We start from the raw sequence: 16,150 nt of genomic DNA, 5'->3' as shown, positions 1-16,150 counted from the left end.
AATATTTAAACTTAAAATTGTATTTCTTATAGATGATCCTGAAATTCTTTGATATTTTCCTGAAAATGAAAGATCTGACATCATCTGAGGCCTTCCTGGTAAAATTAACATTTAATTATTATATTACTTAATACATATTCTATTTAATTCAAATGATTATTTTATTTGTTAACACCATGTGGTGAAATGAGTATATCTTACATATTTTATCTTATGTTTTATAAAAAATTATAGGAATTTGATACAAACCAGGACGGTTATATATCAGATAAAGAATTCCGTCGGGCTATGGAAGCTCAGAAAATATATTCTAGGTTGGTTTTTATATTGATTTAATTTTCCCTTCTTGTATTCTCAAAATGCTGATCTGATTTTCTTTACTAATAGTAATAAAAGGTAATGTCCAATTTACTCTAAGAATTGAAATTCAAAACATTCCAATGTCTTTTTCGAGTTTTTATGAAGCATTTTGAGAAAACAGAGGGTTTTGTTATATGTAGTGGCTATTTAAATGAATATTTTTCATCTTTAAAACAATAGGAATTTGATACAAATCAAGATGGTTGGATTTCACATAAGGAATTCCGTAAGGCAATGGAGTCCCAAAAAGTGTACACAGAGTAAGTCCTGCATGGCATGAAAGTGTGCACACCTGAGTTTTGATTCATTCCAATTATTTTTCGATTGATTTGCTGAAGTGACAAGTTATTGAAACATCCATATACTCCCTTAATTTAAAACCAACATAACGTTCATTGCTGGTTTCATCCTCTATACTGTATTTGCTCAAACTCAGCTATAAAACAATCCCATATTACCCATTTAAACCAAATATTCATTACTTTTAATGCATAACAAGTCTAGAAGCTTTCTAAATCATTCCCTTCAAATAATTATTTCTGAAAATTTGCTTTTAAGTTGCTTTCTAATTTTCAATTAACTGTTTATGATTTGTAATGTTTTATTAACTTCTTTTCTAATAAAGAGCATGTATTCTTAATTTTTTAAGTTTTAGGCCAGGAAAGAAATTTATTTAAATACACATAATTCTAATTTTGAATAGCACTGCTCTCTAATAGATTTTGTTATTGTTTTATACATGAATAAACTTGGTTATACTAGCTATAAAATTCTGATTACAGAGAAGAGATCCAGTATATCATGATGTGTGTAGATGCCAATCATGATGGTAAAGTAGATTTCCATGAGTTTACTGACCGATTCCACAACCCAGCTAAAGACATTGGTTTTACTATGGCTGTATTATTAACTAATTTATCAGAACATATGCCTAATGAACCTCGGTAAGAATGAGAATCTATTAGCATTGATTAGTGAATATAGACTCCGTTTCTTGAATTACAATTTGAGAGTTATTTCCATTTAAGCATTGAATTAAAATTGCCCAAGCCAAATCATGTTGTAAAATTCTCATGGCACAACTTTAATGGGGCAAGATGCTAAAACACGTTAAGTTAAGGAAAAGAAAATTTTGCCCAATTGAGTACACCAATGACCAAACTAGGCAGCATTTCATATTGAATTTTATTATTGTTGACCACATATTAAAAGGCGTTTTTTATTTCAGATTGGGTCGACTCCTTGAAAAAGCCAAAAGTGTACTGGACTATTTTGAACCCTACTTGGGAAGAATTGAGATTATGGGTAGTGCTAATCGTATTGAAAGAGTTTACTTTGAAATTACTCAGTCCCATATTGATCAATGGGAAAAACCACAAATTAAGGTAACTGTATTACTTTTTTTATTTTGTTATTTATGATAAGAGAAAAGGACATTAACAATCAAAATAGCTGTGGTTCGCTCTGATGTCAAACTGTTTTTTTTTTGCAGGAGTCAAAGCGTTCGTTTTTACACAGTGTTGTTAATGAAGGTGGAGACAAGGAAAAACTTGAGAGTTTTGTAAATTTCTGTGAAGATTCTATTTTTGAGGTACTGTTTATGATTTTGTTTTTAGTTACTGATTAAATATAGTGCTGTGATTTTGACCACTTATCTTGCCATATAAGTTTCTAGAAGTCAAAGACAGTAAAAAAATGTAAAAAAACAAAATTTTGCCAAGATCCACCCTTAGATTTTTGTTTTCCTATGAACCATATCTTGCCATTGTAGATATAGTGACTTTATCTCCTTCTGTTCACGTTACTTTACAAATATTGATTTAAGAAGTGGATTTTGGCAGTTAGTTCACCAAAGGGTATTTTATACTTCATGGTTTTAAGGTTCATCAGATCCATATTTAACTTTTATTTTTGTGTCTTTATTGGAGATTTTTTATTTTGCAGATGCAGCATGCAACTAGCATTAGTGCAGAAGAACAGAGAATAGCTGCTTTGAAGAGTGGTGGATTTGGAGGAGAAGGAGGGTAAGAATGATTATTGCTAAATTGTTATTTTCTATTTGTAAAATAATTTTTTTTGTGTCTTGATTAATTCAGTTATTCATAGATATGTAATTTCTCTTCTCTTTATCATATATTTGTAGCGAATCTCAAAAAAGAAAAGCACCCAGCAACAGGTTACTAGATAATGTTATAACCTCTCAATTTACACATATCTTTCAAATATCAAATCCATTGCCTATTTTATGAATTACCCATCCTCTATTTTATCTTATGATATATACTTTATCAATTTAACAACTAAATCTCCACCAATTTCAATCATAATATATCTTAATGACACTTTTCATTCCCATTTGATTAATACTGTTACACTAATATCACATCCAACTTTTTAAAAAGATTTTAATCTAACAAAATCAGCATGAAATCTTATTACCATATTCATGTTTTATTTTTTTGCTAAAATCTCTTTTCAATCAGTAATGTATATAAATTGATTATATATATGAGTTACCTCAGAATGTGTTAGTACTACATGCCTACTATTATAGGAAATGTCAGATTGGTTTTGATGTATCAATGATGATTTAGAAAGAAGAGAACTACGAATGGTATTCTTTGATAGCACAATTAACCCACTTTTTACACTTTAATAAGTAGATAATGATCATATATATAATTGAATTGAATTATGATTAACATCATTAACATGTTACAGTGTTCTTTTGTGCTCTTGTATAACTTAATTTGACATCTTACAATTAATTTAAATTTTAACCTGCTTTTATAAACTCCATTATATTTTCAGTGTATTGGAGCCTATATCTATTACCTACAGATTCTTCAAAGATCTTCTCTTCTCATTCTTCTCCTTCTTTACATGGACAAACATCAAAAAATCTTATTCAGCTTTCAAGAGTATGACATATTGGCAGGTGTTTGTAGCCTTGATTAAACTCACCTTTAAATTGTCCTTTATGACCATTTGTTTTGGATTTAACATTGTTTGGTAAGTATACTTAAGTGAGAAACACATTTCTTATAGACTAGTAGTGAAAGATGAAAATATTAAATTTTTTGTGTACATACAAAATCCACATTAAAATTAGGTAATCATATATCAGTTTTAAGTATGTTCTTATTTTATCATTTTTTGGTCTTAAACAGGACTTTACTGAAATTCTTTATCAATATGATGATGGGAGACAAGAGTGAAGAAGAAGCCAAACAGAGACAGAAAGAGAAAGAGTTGGCTGCTGCAGCGGAGGCAGCTAAATTAGCACCACTAGCTCTTGGTCCTCCTGGTATTCCATTAACACCAATTAAAATAGATCCTATAGAGATCAATAGATCTGATACAGACACTGACAAGTGGGTTTCATTTTAAAGTTCGAAATTATGTCAGACATTTGTGTGCTCACTTGCTAAAAACTGAAATCACAAAATCACAAATCAGACAACAATTCAATGTTGGACCACCATGTTTGATCTTTTGACACCAACACTGTCTTAGAGATGTTGCAAGAACTGTTGTTATTGGAGTGTGTGTTCTATTATTATTATGTTTTTTCAATAACAGGAAATCTAATGGACTACCATCAAATGGATCAGTAACGAATGTAGAAGCTGGTACTCCTCCTGCTGCTACAAGTGAAAACAAATCAACTACCACGAAAGCAGATCTGGAAACTCAATATATGGAGGTAATGTATTCCTATTCCTTTATACAACTGAATTTGGTATGTAGCTATTTACTACACCCTATATATAAGGCATCTATCTGTAAAGGACTCATTCAATGGATTATAGTAGATAAATTTTCCTGTCTTAGTTGGGCCATCAATAGATTTTTTAACTTTTATAGTTAGAAGAAGATGAAGCTTTCTTTCAAGAATCAGTTGAAGAAAATCAACAACCATTATTACAAGCTTCAACACAGAATGTTTATCAACCTGATATGTCTGGGTAAGTTCATAAACAATTATAATGTTAAAACTATTGTTATAAACAGTACATAAAATAATCAACCTGTAACATTGATAAATAGTTTATATTGTAGAACTAGTAATATAAACAGTACATAAAATAATCAACCTGTAACATTGATAAATAGTTTATATTGTAGAACTAGTAATATAAACAGTACATAAGATAATGAACCTGTAACATTGATGAATAGTTTATATTGTAGAACTAGTAATATAAACAGTACATAAAATAACCAACCTGTAACATTGATAAATAGTTTATATTGTAAAACTAGTTATATAAACAGTACATAAGATAATCAATCTGTAACATTGATAAATAGTTTATATTGTAGAACTAGTAATATAAACAGTACATAAAATAACCAACCTGTAACATTGATAAATAGTTTATATTGTAGAACTAGTAATATAAACAGTACATAAGATAATCAACCTGTAACATTGATAAATAGTTTATATTGTAGACCTAGTAATATAAACAGTACATAAGATAATCAACCTGTAACATTGATAAATAGTTTATATTGTAGAACTAGTAATATAAACAGTACATAAGATAATCAACCTGTAACATTGATAAATGATTTATATTGTAGAACTAGTAATATGAATGGAACACTAGGTGATCAATCTGTACCATTGATAAATAGTTTATATTGTAGAACTAGTAATATAAACAGTACATAAGATAATCAATCTGTACCATTGATAAATGGTTTATATTGTAGAACTAGTAATATAAACAGTACATAAAATAATCAACCTGTAACATTGATAAATAGTTTATATTGTAGAACTAGTAATATTAATGGTGCACTTGATGATCAATCTGTACCATTGATAAATAGTTTATATTGTAGAACTAGTAATATAAACAGTACATAAGATAATCAATCTGTACCATTGATAAATAGTTTATATTGTAGAACTAGTAATATTAATGGTGCACTTGATGATCAATCTGTACCATTGATAAATAGTTTATATTGTAGAACTAGTAATATTAACAGTACATAAGATGATCAATCTGTACCATTGATAAATGGTTTATGTTGTAGAACTAGTAATATTAATGGTGCACTTGATGATCAATCTGTACCATTGATAAATAGTTTATATTGTAGAACTAGTAATATAAACAGTACATAAGATGATCAATCTGTACCATTGATTAATGGTTTATGTTGTAGAACTAGTAATATTAACAGTACATAAAATGATCAATCTGTACCATTGATAAATAGTTTATATTGTAGAACTAGTAATATTAATGATGCACTTGATGATCAATCTGTTCCATTGATAAATAGTTCATATTGTAGAACTAGTAATATTAATGGTACACTTGGTGATCAATCTGTACCATTGATAAATGATTTATATTGTAGAACTAGTAATATAAACAGTACACTATGTGATCAATCTGTACCATTGATAAATGATTTATATTGTAGAACTAGTAATATAAATGGTACACTTGGTGATCAATCTGTACCATTGATAAATGGTTTATATTGTAGAACTAGTAATATTAATGGTTCACTTGATGATCAATCTGTACCATTGATAAATGGTTTATATTGTAGAACTAGTAGTATAAACAGTACATAAGATAATCAATCTGTACCATTGATAAATAGTTTATATTGTAGAACTAGTAGTATAAACAGTACATAAGATAATCAATCTGTACCATTGATAAATAGTTTATATTGTAGAACTAGTAATATAAACAGTACACTATGTGATCAATCTGTACCATTGATAAATGATTTATATTGTAGAACTAATAATATGAATGGAACACTAGATGATCAGTCTGTACCATTGATAAATGATTTATATTGTAGAACTAGTAATATGAATGGAACACTAGGTGATCAATCTGTACCAGTGATAAATGATTTATATTGCAGAACTAGTAATATTGATGATACACTAGGTGATCAGTCTGTACCATTGATAAATGATTTATATTGTAGAACTAGTAATATGAATGGAACACTAGGTGATCAGTCTGTACCATTGATAAATGATTTATATTGTAGAACTAGTAATATGAATGGAACACTAGGTGATCAATCTGTACCATTGATAAATGATTTATATTGTAGAACTAGTAATATGAATGGAACACTAGATGATCAGTCTGTACCATTGATAAATGATTTATATTGTAGAACTAGTAATATGAATGGAACACTAGGTGATCAATCTGTACCAGTGATAAATGATTTATATTGCAGAACTAGTAATATTGATGATACACTAGGTGATCAGTCTGTACCATTGATAAATGATTTATATTGTAGAACTAGTAATATGAATGGAACACTAGGTGATCAGTCTGTACCATTGATAAATGATTTATATTGTAGAACTAGTAATATTGATGGTACACTAGGTGATCAGTCTGTACCATTGATAAATGATTTATATTGTAGAACTAGTAATATGAATGGAACACTAGGTGATCAATCTGTACCAATAGAAGAAGAACCTCCTCTAGAAACTCAAGCTTTTGATTATGGAAAGTATGTTTTGGTAAGTATCGCACATATTTTAACCACTATTTTCACTTGAAATTCTAATAGTTTGTGTAAAATGTTGTATATTTAACAATTGACCTGTGCCCATGAACAGGTTTCTTTAAGTTTCAGTCATTTTGGAGTGCTTATATTTTACAATTCCTATTATTTAAAGGGGTCAACATGTAGACAAGAATAGAACATTGTTAAACTGGATTGATAAAAAACAAACTGTATTTCTTTTTCAGAGTTTATTTGCAAGAAATTTCTACAACTTTAAGTTTATGGCCTTGGTTCTAGCCTTCATTTTGAATTGTATGTTACTCTTTTATAAGGTAAGATTCTTTTGTTTAACAGTTTCTGTCTTGTTTGCTAATAGTTTATTATGGTGGTGGAATGAAACAATAACAGTCATGCAAAAAGGATGACATGGAGTTTTTTAGGATCTAATCAAAAAAGAAAAATCTTTTACGAATATAGGCATTTGATTAATGGTATTTGTTTTTGTAGTTGTTAGTACACAATGTTAGTAACCCATAGCATGATGAAGAATATAAAACTGACATTGGGTTATATAATTCAAAAATCAGACATCTATAACCATTTAAAACCTATGTTGATCAGAAATGTTCATAGAGGAATTATTTTATAGATATATGCATTTGAATTTTTGTTTTTGTATCTGTTAGTACTCAATTTATTATTTCTTATTTTATATCACCATTTATGACAATTTTTTAGCTGAATATTTTTGGAATGATTTTAGGTATCAACTAAGACAGAAGAAGGTGCTGCTGGTAATGAGACTGCTGAAGGAGGTGATGAAGATATAGCTGAGATAGTTACAATGGAAGATGATAAAACATATCTAGAATACGTGATGACTGGTCTAGCTTTCTTGCATTGTCTTCTCTCACTGTCCATATTGATAGCTTATTACTGTCTTAAAGTGCCTTTAGTTATATTTAAACGTGAAAAAGAGATTGCCCGTAAATTAGAATTCGAAGGATTGTATGTTGCTGAACAACCTGGTGATGATGATTTGAAAGCTCAGTGGGATCGTCTTGTTCTTAGTACCAGATCATTCCCAGAAAGTTACTGGGATAAATTTGTTAAAAAGAAGGTAAGATTTTAGGATTTCAAATCGGGAATAGTTTGTTCAGGTTTTTAGTCAGTCATTCTAAAAGTTACACCTGAAGTGAATCTCCTTTCAACAATTGATTCTTTGATACAATTTAATACAATAGAGTTAACACTTTAAAAATTAAATAGATATGCAGATTTGATAGTTGTGCTGTTTAACCGTTTTAAACCCTGTATATTGTAGGTTCGCTCTCGATATGCTGAACAATATGATTATGGAGCTATCAGTGGATTACTAGGAATGGAGAAACAAAATGTACATAAAGAAACAACAGCACCAACCAAATCGTATTTACCTGCCTTGTAAGTTTTGTGTTTGGTAATTCTATTATTTCATTTTTAAAGTGAGACTATGTATCAATTTACCTTGTATCTTTGGAAATTTCTACATAATAATGCAGAGTTTTAATAAACAAAAAAAATTGGAATTTTAGATTATTTCGAAAAAAATTATTAAAAAAAGTTGACAGAAATTGATGAATCTGTGCACCAAAGGGAGACGATCTCTTTTTTGTTTTTTTTTTTTCAAACTGGCACATACTTTCGCTTTAATTTGTATGTTACATACTGACACAATGTGTTAAAACTTTTGTTATATCTATATAGTTTTCTGATCTAGAAAATTAGCTGAAATATCTGGTTATTATTTATATAAAAAGAGGTTAATTATAATTATTGGCAATCAATCTGTATTTTTTCAGCTTGTCTAATGTAGACTTTCAGTACCAAATATGGAAATGGGGAGCTATATTTACAGATAATGTAAGTATAATAAATTTTTTTTTTTTCTTATTTGACATTCAGATTTGTTAATTGATGTACTAATATCATTCTCTATGTATCATGTATATATCTTTTGAAATATATAATACGACTGTACTCGCAACTAAGCCTATATGTTGAGTATAATTTTATATATTTTAGGCTTTCCTGTATAGTGCCTGGTACTTCCTATTTTCAGTCCTCGGCAACTTCAACTATTTCTTCTTCGCAGCCCACTTGTTGGATGTTGCCATTGGAATAAAAACTTTACGAACCATCTTACAGTCAGTCACACACAATGGCAAACAGGTAAGAATTGATATATTATTATTAGATCATAGAACTATAATATATAACAGTATTGATATATTAGATCATAGAACTATAATATATAACAGTAGAGATATATTAGATCACTATATAACAGTATTGATATATTAGATCATAGAACTATAATATATAACAGTATTGATATATTAGATCATAGAACTATAATATATAATAGAATTGATATATTAGATCATAGAACTATAATATATAACAATATTGATATATTATTATTAGATCATAGAACTATAATATATAACAGTATTGATATATTAGATCATAGAACTATAATATATAACAGTATTGATATATTAGATCATAGAACTATAATATATAACAGTATTGATATATTATTATTAGATCATAGAACTATAATATATAACAGTATTGATATATTAGATCATAGAACTATAATATATAACAGTATTGATATATTATTATTAGATCATAGAACTATAATATATAACAGTATTGATATATTATTATTAGATCATAGAACTATAATATATATTAGATCATAGAACTATAATATATAACAGAATTGATATATTAGATCATAGAACTATAATATATAACAGTATTGATATATTATTATTAGATCATAGAACTATAATATATAACAGTATTGATATATTAGATCATAGAACTGTAATATATAACAGTATTGATATATTAGATCATAGAACTATAATATATAACAGTATTGATATATTAGATCATAGAACTATAATATATAACAGTATTGATATATTAGATCATAGAACTATAATATATAACAGTATTGATATATTATTATTAGATCATAGAACTATAATATATAACAATATTGATATATAAGATCATAAAACTATAATATATAACAGTATTGATATATTATTATTAGATCATAGAACTATAATATATAACAGTATTGATATATTATTATTAGATCATAGAACTATAATATATAACAGTATTGATATATTAGATCATAAAACTATAATATATAACAGTATTGATATATTAGATCATAGAACTATAATATATAACAGTATTGATATATTAGATCATAGAACTATAATATATAACAGTATTGATATATTAGATCATAGAACTATAATATATAACAGTATTGATATATTATTATTAGATCATAGAACTATAATATATAACAGTATTGATATATTAGATCATAGAACTATAATATATAACAGTATTGATATATTAGATCATAGAACTATAATATATAACAGTATTGATATATTAGATCATAGAACTATAATATATAACAGTATTGATATATTAGATCATAGAACTATAATATATAACAGTATTGATATATTATTATTAGATCATAGAACTATAATATATAACAGTATTGATATATTAGATCATAGAACTATAATATATAACAGTATTGATATATTAGATCATAGAACTATAATATATAACAGTATTGATATATTAGATCATAGAACTATAATATATAACAGTATTGATATATTAGATCATAGAACTATAATATATAACAGTATTGATATATTATTATTAGATCATAGAACTATAATATATAACAGTATTGATATATTAGATCATAGAACTATAATATATAACAGTATTGATATATTAGATGTTTGTTGATGGTAAAAGAGATAATTGTTCTATGAAATCAATTAATTTACAAAATATATTACATACATCAAATGATAGTGTGATAGAGTACAGTTTCATGATTACTTTCCTGACATAACCGAGGCCCCGTGTGCTACAGGCTGTGCACGTTAAAGATCCCTCGACAGTTGGAAATCGAAAAAGAGTAGGCTAATGTCGCTGTCCTGGCAAAATTTCCCTCATTGCAACCTGCATGGCGTTGCCCGTCTTCATTAGCCCACATGTTGCAGAAAAGTAGGACGTAAAACTCTATTCATTTCATTTTCATTTCATGATTACTTTCTTCTTTTTCATTTTTCAAAAAGCAACTTGTTTTACACACACGAACATGACATCTTACTTAAAGTTATAAATATCTAATGTCTATTCTATATTATATTTCAGCTGGTGTTGACTGTGATGTTGACTTGTGTTGTTGTATATATCTATACAGTTATTGCCTTTAATTTCTTCCGCAAATTTTATGTTAAGGAAGAAGATGGCCAAGTCGATCAAAAATGTCATGACATGGCAACGGTAGGTGTTAACTGTATACAGTTAAGTTCTGTACAATTAATGTAGCTGTTTATCAATAAACAGTGGCTTGTCATTGTAACAGTGTTCAATGAAACTTGGCAGCATTATGTATGTAAGTTGTAGAATAAGGTTAGATAAAGGATAGAGTGCACATTATTTACAGTGACAGATTTTAGCAGATTCACAAGCAGTAAGAAGGGTTGTGCATTATATATACTATATTCACAATTACTCGTTCTATTAAGATATATATCATTAACTATAGTGTTATTATTTTAGTGTTTTGTTTATCATTTACACACTGGAGTGAGAGCTGGAGGTGGTATTGGTAAGTTTTCTAAAATTCAACATAAAATCTTAGTTCTCTCAGGATAACTTTAAGATTCCACAATTTATTTTTCTTGAGATCTATATATCAGTGCCAATTAATGAGCAAGTTACTCAACCTCTAAGGTATCTAACTTGATAATTACAATAGGTGTTTCTATTCCTCTAATCTCCAGTGTACTTGTTTTAACAATAGTTCTATATGTATAATACTGAATATCTCTATTTATTCTACAGGTGATGAAATAGAACCAGCTGATGGTGATCCTTATGAAGTTTATAGAATTTTATTTGATGTTACTTTCTTCTTCTTTGTTATTGTTATTCTCCTGGCCATTATTCAGGGTAAGTGCATTCCATATTTATAGTTTACAAGGTTTAACACAACTTTCAACAACTTAAACCAAATGCAACTCTAAATATTTAGTTTACCAGCCTTTTAAGTTCAATATCAGCTATCAATAGCACATTTCAGAATTAAGTTCCCTAGTGAGTTATGAGTTAAAAGAATTAGATGCTCTGTGATGATGTTATATTCATTTAACATAATAAGGTAACAACTATTCATCTTGTATGTTTATTCAGGTTTGATTATTGATGCCTTTGGAGAGCTGAGAGATCAATTAGAACAAGTAAAAGAAGACATGGAGGTAATGAGATATTTTATTAAATTAAAAACCACAGATTTTTGTTTTTTTCTTATAAATTTAATACATGTTATTAATTGTTTTTCTTGATATTTAACTTTCTATTACGTGTTTCATGAATTTTGATTAATTTTTTCTTTCAGTCAAAATGCTTCATATGTGGAATCGGAAAAGAGTATTTCGATAAAGTTCCGCATGGTTTCGAAACGCATGTTAAAAATGAACACAACTTTGCCAACTACATGTAAGTAACTCTATTTGTCATGATTAAAGCTGTTTGAAGGTTAAACATACAGTTATGACATCTTTCAATTCTGACATACTACTTTGATTTGAATAGATTTATATAGATTAATAGAATTATATTTGTTTATTTGGGGGTTTTTTTTGCAGGTTTTTCTTGATGCATCTCATTAACAAACCTGACACAGAACATACTGGACAGGTAACAAATTTTATTCTATGTCAAGATCTTTTTGGTATTGAACACAGAGAGTTTTATTTTTAACCAAAAAGTATTTTAATTGATATTATAGATAGTAATAAATATTGTTTTAATCATATTATACAAAGTCAAGGCATTAAATATGTAGTTTTCTCCATTATTTGTAAATTGTGTTCTACTCAGTCATTTATTTCTAATGTAGAGATTAAAGTTATATTTTCTGAATTTTTCAGGAATCCTATGTTTGGGAGATGTATCAACAAAGATGCTGGGATTTCTTCCCTGTGGGAGAATGTTTCCGCAAACAATATGAGAACGAACTTGGCATCTAATTTTCGTAAGAACACAAGTTCAGTGCCATTTTGGCCAAATAGTCTAAGATTAAACCTGAAAATGAAACTATATAAAACCAAGACAATGTGTAACTTATTCCTAATGCTGCTTGTAATGTAGTTTGATGTAAGAGTTTTCATAAAAACAAAAACCTTAGTTCCAGATGTTATGTTATGTTTTATTATGTTAGTGAAATATACCATGTTACCTTATTGATCATAAGATAATGAAGAATATATAGACATAATGATATGCGCATTATTAATTTCTAGCGTAGTGAAGTAGTTGATAAGTTTGAATAATTTATTCAAGGATTTGTCCATGTAAATAATATATTATGTACAGAGCATGAGTTTGACAGTTTTTTCCCACAGAAATTTGTAAATAGTTTGGACATGTGATCATTTGCAGTATTAATATTAAATGGATGGTGAATTTGACAACTGATATAAATATTTTGTGTGTGTTATAGTGTGATACAGACAGTTTTTAAATATAAAATCCATCCAGTTTGCTTTTATGAATATTGCAGTAATAATTTGATAATTGTTTTGTTGCTGAAGTGGTTGACATTTGTTCTATTGCCATATTGCAGTAATATTTACTATTAGTTATATTGCAGTAATATTTACTATTAGTTATATTGCAGTAATATTTACTATTAGTTATATTGCAGTAATATTTACTATTAGTTATATTGCAGTAATATTTATTTCAGTAAAATTTGATATTTGTAATATTGCAGTTGAAGTAATATTTGATATTAGTAATATTACAATATTTATAACATCACTGTAATGTTTGTTAATTTATTTAATGAGGATTCAGGGTTTTTACTCAGAAAATATTTCAAATATTTAAGACAATGAACTGTTTAAATACTCCTCAGTAATTATTCTATTTGTTATTTGTTTGTTATTTCTATATATTGTTAGATTAAATCCAATGTTTTGATTTTAAGAATCTCATTTTAATGTTTAAAAAGATTTAGAATGATATTGTAATATGTTTTTTGTGAGATGGTTTTTGTCTCACTTCAATATCTTTATATTTGAATTTCCTTCTAATCGCGGGAAATCTGGGATTACTGGGACATGTGCAATATTTTACAAATGAACTGAATCAAAATCATGGATAGTTTGAAGGAATGAATCATGAGATGATATCTAGTTTCTAACCAGAATATATTTTTATAACAAGTGCTAATATTAATGTAGCTGAATGTTGTGAATCCATGTTTAATATGTTTTTTTTAATACTATGTTATTTTGTATATAGACATTATGTTATTTTTCTTGCCTTTTAAATCATCTAGTCATAATACCACCCGTAGTATTTATTTATTTATTTATCTATTTATTTTTTAGTTTGGTTATTAGTTGATCATATTTGGGTTGAAATTTTTGTGCTGTGATACCTTCATGAACAACTTTAGTTTGTGTTATTTTTAAGACAAAAGCATGCTTCATTGTCTTCCTGTGTCAGTTTTTTTAACTCTATTTTCGTTAAAGATTTGAATGGAAGTTTTTAAAGTGTAAATTTAAAACCTTAAAGTGTATTTTTGCTGGTATTTTGAGGAATGTTTAATTTTAAAACTTTGTAACAGTTCAGTGTTCAACTTTAATATTTTTAGATTCAGATTTCTTTGTTTAATTAAAGAGTGTTTTAACTAATACTTTTTCATTCCTTGGGCAATAGAAAATTATTTCCTAATTTTAATAGTGACAAGAATGGCCATCCAATGTGAATCCAAAGGTACTGTATTTTGGTTGTTTTGAACAAGCATATAAAAAGAATAGCTTTATGCCCAATATTCCGTTCTGAAGTCCAGTAAAGAAGGCTTTCTGCTGGAAAGCAGATATTGTAAATCAAATTGTGAAAGACAAATATATGAATTTCTAATGAAACAGCTTTATTTATATCATGATTAAAGCATTATGCAACAACTAATTATTCTATAAAAATAAGCTTTTTCACATTTCATAAATTACTTGTAGCAAATATATACATTTAATATACTAAGACTACACAATACTTAACTTAAACATGATCAATTATGCTCTGTGCTCTCATTTGGATTTTCAAAAGAAATCTAAATAAATTGTCAATCAAAAGAGATTAATTACTTTCTAGTCTGGTATTTCTAAATAAAAAGTAAAGACTGAATGAGATCATCAATCAGTACAACAACTCATTGAGGCATTAAAAGTCACACTGAAGCAGATACACTTTCATGGGTTCAGTCAGGTGAAGTATATTTTTTACAGATCGACAGACAAGTAATCAAGTAAGTCAATGAGAGTCGATAGACGCTCTATTGCTGCAACACTGATAATAAATTTAAAATTGAGTCCTTAAGCTAATGTTGGCCATTCAGTGGTATAGCCAATGCCTCGTGAGGAAGTGAGCCAATCAATATATATTCAGCCAATTCCCAGCGAGTCACTGAGCTAATCAATATATTCAGTCAATGCCTCGTGGGTTAATAAATCAATTCAGTCATGTCCTTCTTGAGACACTGAGCCAACCAATCCAGCCACTACACAGTCAGTCAGTGAACTAATCAATACATTCAACCAATTCCCCGTCAGTCATTCAGCGAATTAATAATTCAGTCAATTCCTCGCGGGATATTGAGCTAATCAATAAATTCAGCCCATTCCTTGTGAGTCATTGAGATAATTAATAAATTCAGCCAATTCCTCACGATTCAGTGAGTTAATCAATACATTCAGCAACTTCCCCGTGAGTCAGAGAGCTATTCAATACATTCAACCGTTTCCTCTTGAGTCATTCAGCTAATTAATAAATTCAACCACTGCCTCGTGAGTCAGTGAGCTAATCAATAAATTCAGCCAATGCCTCATGAGTTAGTGAGGTAATCAACAAATTAAGCCAATTCCTCGTGAGTCAGTGAGCTAATCAATAAATTCAGCCAATGCCTCATGAGTTAGTGAGATAATCAATAAATTAAGCCAATTCCTCGTGAGTCAGCAAGCTAATTAATAAATTCAACCTCTGTCTCGTGAGTCAGTGAGCTAATCAATAAATTCAGCCAATGCCTCATGAGTTAGTGAGATAATCAATAAATTAAGCCAATTCCTCGTGAGTCAGCAAG

General features: G+C 28.1%; 1 protein-coding gene across 1 annotated transcript in view; it reads left to right on the top strand.

Moving 5' to 3' along the window:
• LOTGIDRAFT_123762 (hypothetical protein) overlaps positions 1-13,031 on the top strand; it is a gene marked incomplete at both ends in the record, with an annotated part of 56,728 nt that extends 43,697 nt beyond the window's left edge. Inside the window, 22 exons of the mRNA XM_009061008.1 lie at positions 33-98; positions 541-620; positions 1,143-1,304; positions 1,589-1,745; positions 1,853-1,951; positions 2,305-2,384; positions 3,172-3,372; positions 3,531-3,734; positions 3,943-4,066; positions 4,228-4,328; positions 7,058-7,292; positions 7,649-8,005; positions 8,210-8,328; positions 8,727-8,787; positions 8,950-9,096; positions 11,149-11,280; positions 11,560-11,608; positions 11,845-11,952; positions 12,193-12,257; positions 12,398-12,498; positions 12,648-12,699; positions 12,933-13,031. Of these exons, the coding sequence (XP_009059256.1) occupies positions 33-98; positions 541-620; positions 1,143-1,304; positions 1,589-1,745; positions 1,853-1,951; positions 2,305-2,384; positions 3,172-3,372; positions 3,531-3,734; positions 3,943-4,066; positions 4,228-4,328; positions 7,058-7,292; positions 7,649-8,005; positions 8,210-8,328; positions 8,727-8,787; positions 8,950-9,096; positions 11,149-11,280; positions 11,560-11,608; positions 11,845-11,952; positions 12,193-12,257; positions 12,398-12,498; positions 12,648-12,699; positions 12,933-13,031 (2,799 nt within the window). The remainder of the gene's footprint in view (positions 1-32; positions 99-540; positions 621-1,142; positions 1,305-1,588; positions 1,746-1,852; positions 1,952-2,304; positions 2,385-3,171; positions 3,373-3,530; positions 3,735-3,942; positions 4,067-4,227; positions 4,329-7,057; positions 7,293-7,648; positions 8,006-8,209; positions 8,329-8,726; positions 8,788-8,949; positions 9,097-11,148; positions 11,281-11,559; positions 11,609-11,844; positions 11,953-12,192; positions 12,258-12,397; positions 12,499-12,647; positions 12,700-12,932) is intronic.
• Positions 13,032-16,150: the final 3,119 nt, after the last annotated feature.

This window comes from Lottia gigantea (genome assembly GCF_000327385.1).
Source record: "Lottia gigantea unplaced genomic scaffold LOTGIsca_45, whole genome shotgun sequence".
NCBI lineage: Eukaryota > Metazoa > Mollusca > Gastropoda > Lottiidae > Lottia > Lottia gigantea.
The sequence above is the reverse complement of the archived record's forward strand: the minus strand, read 5'-3'. Positions and strand labels throughout refer to the sequence as shown.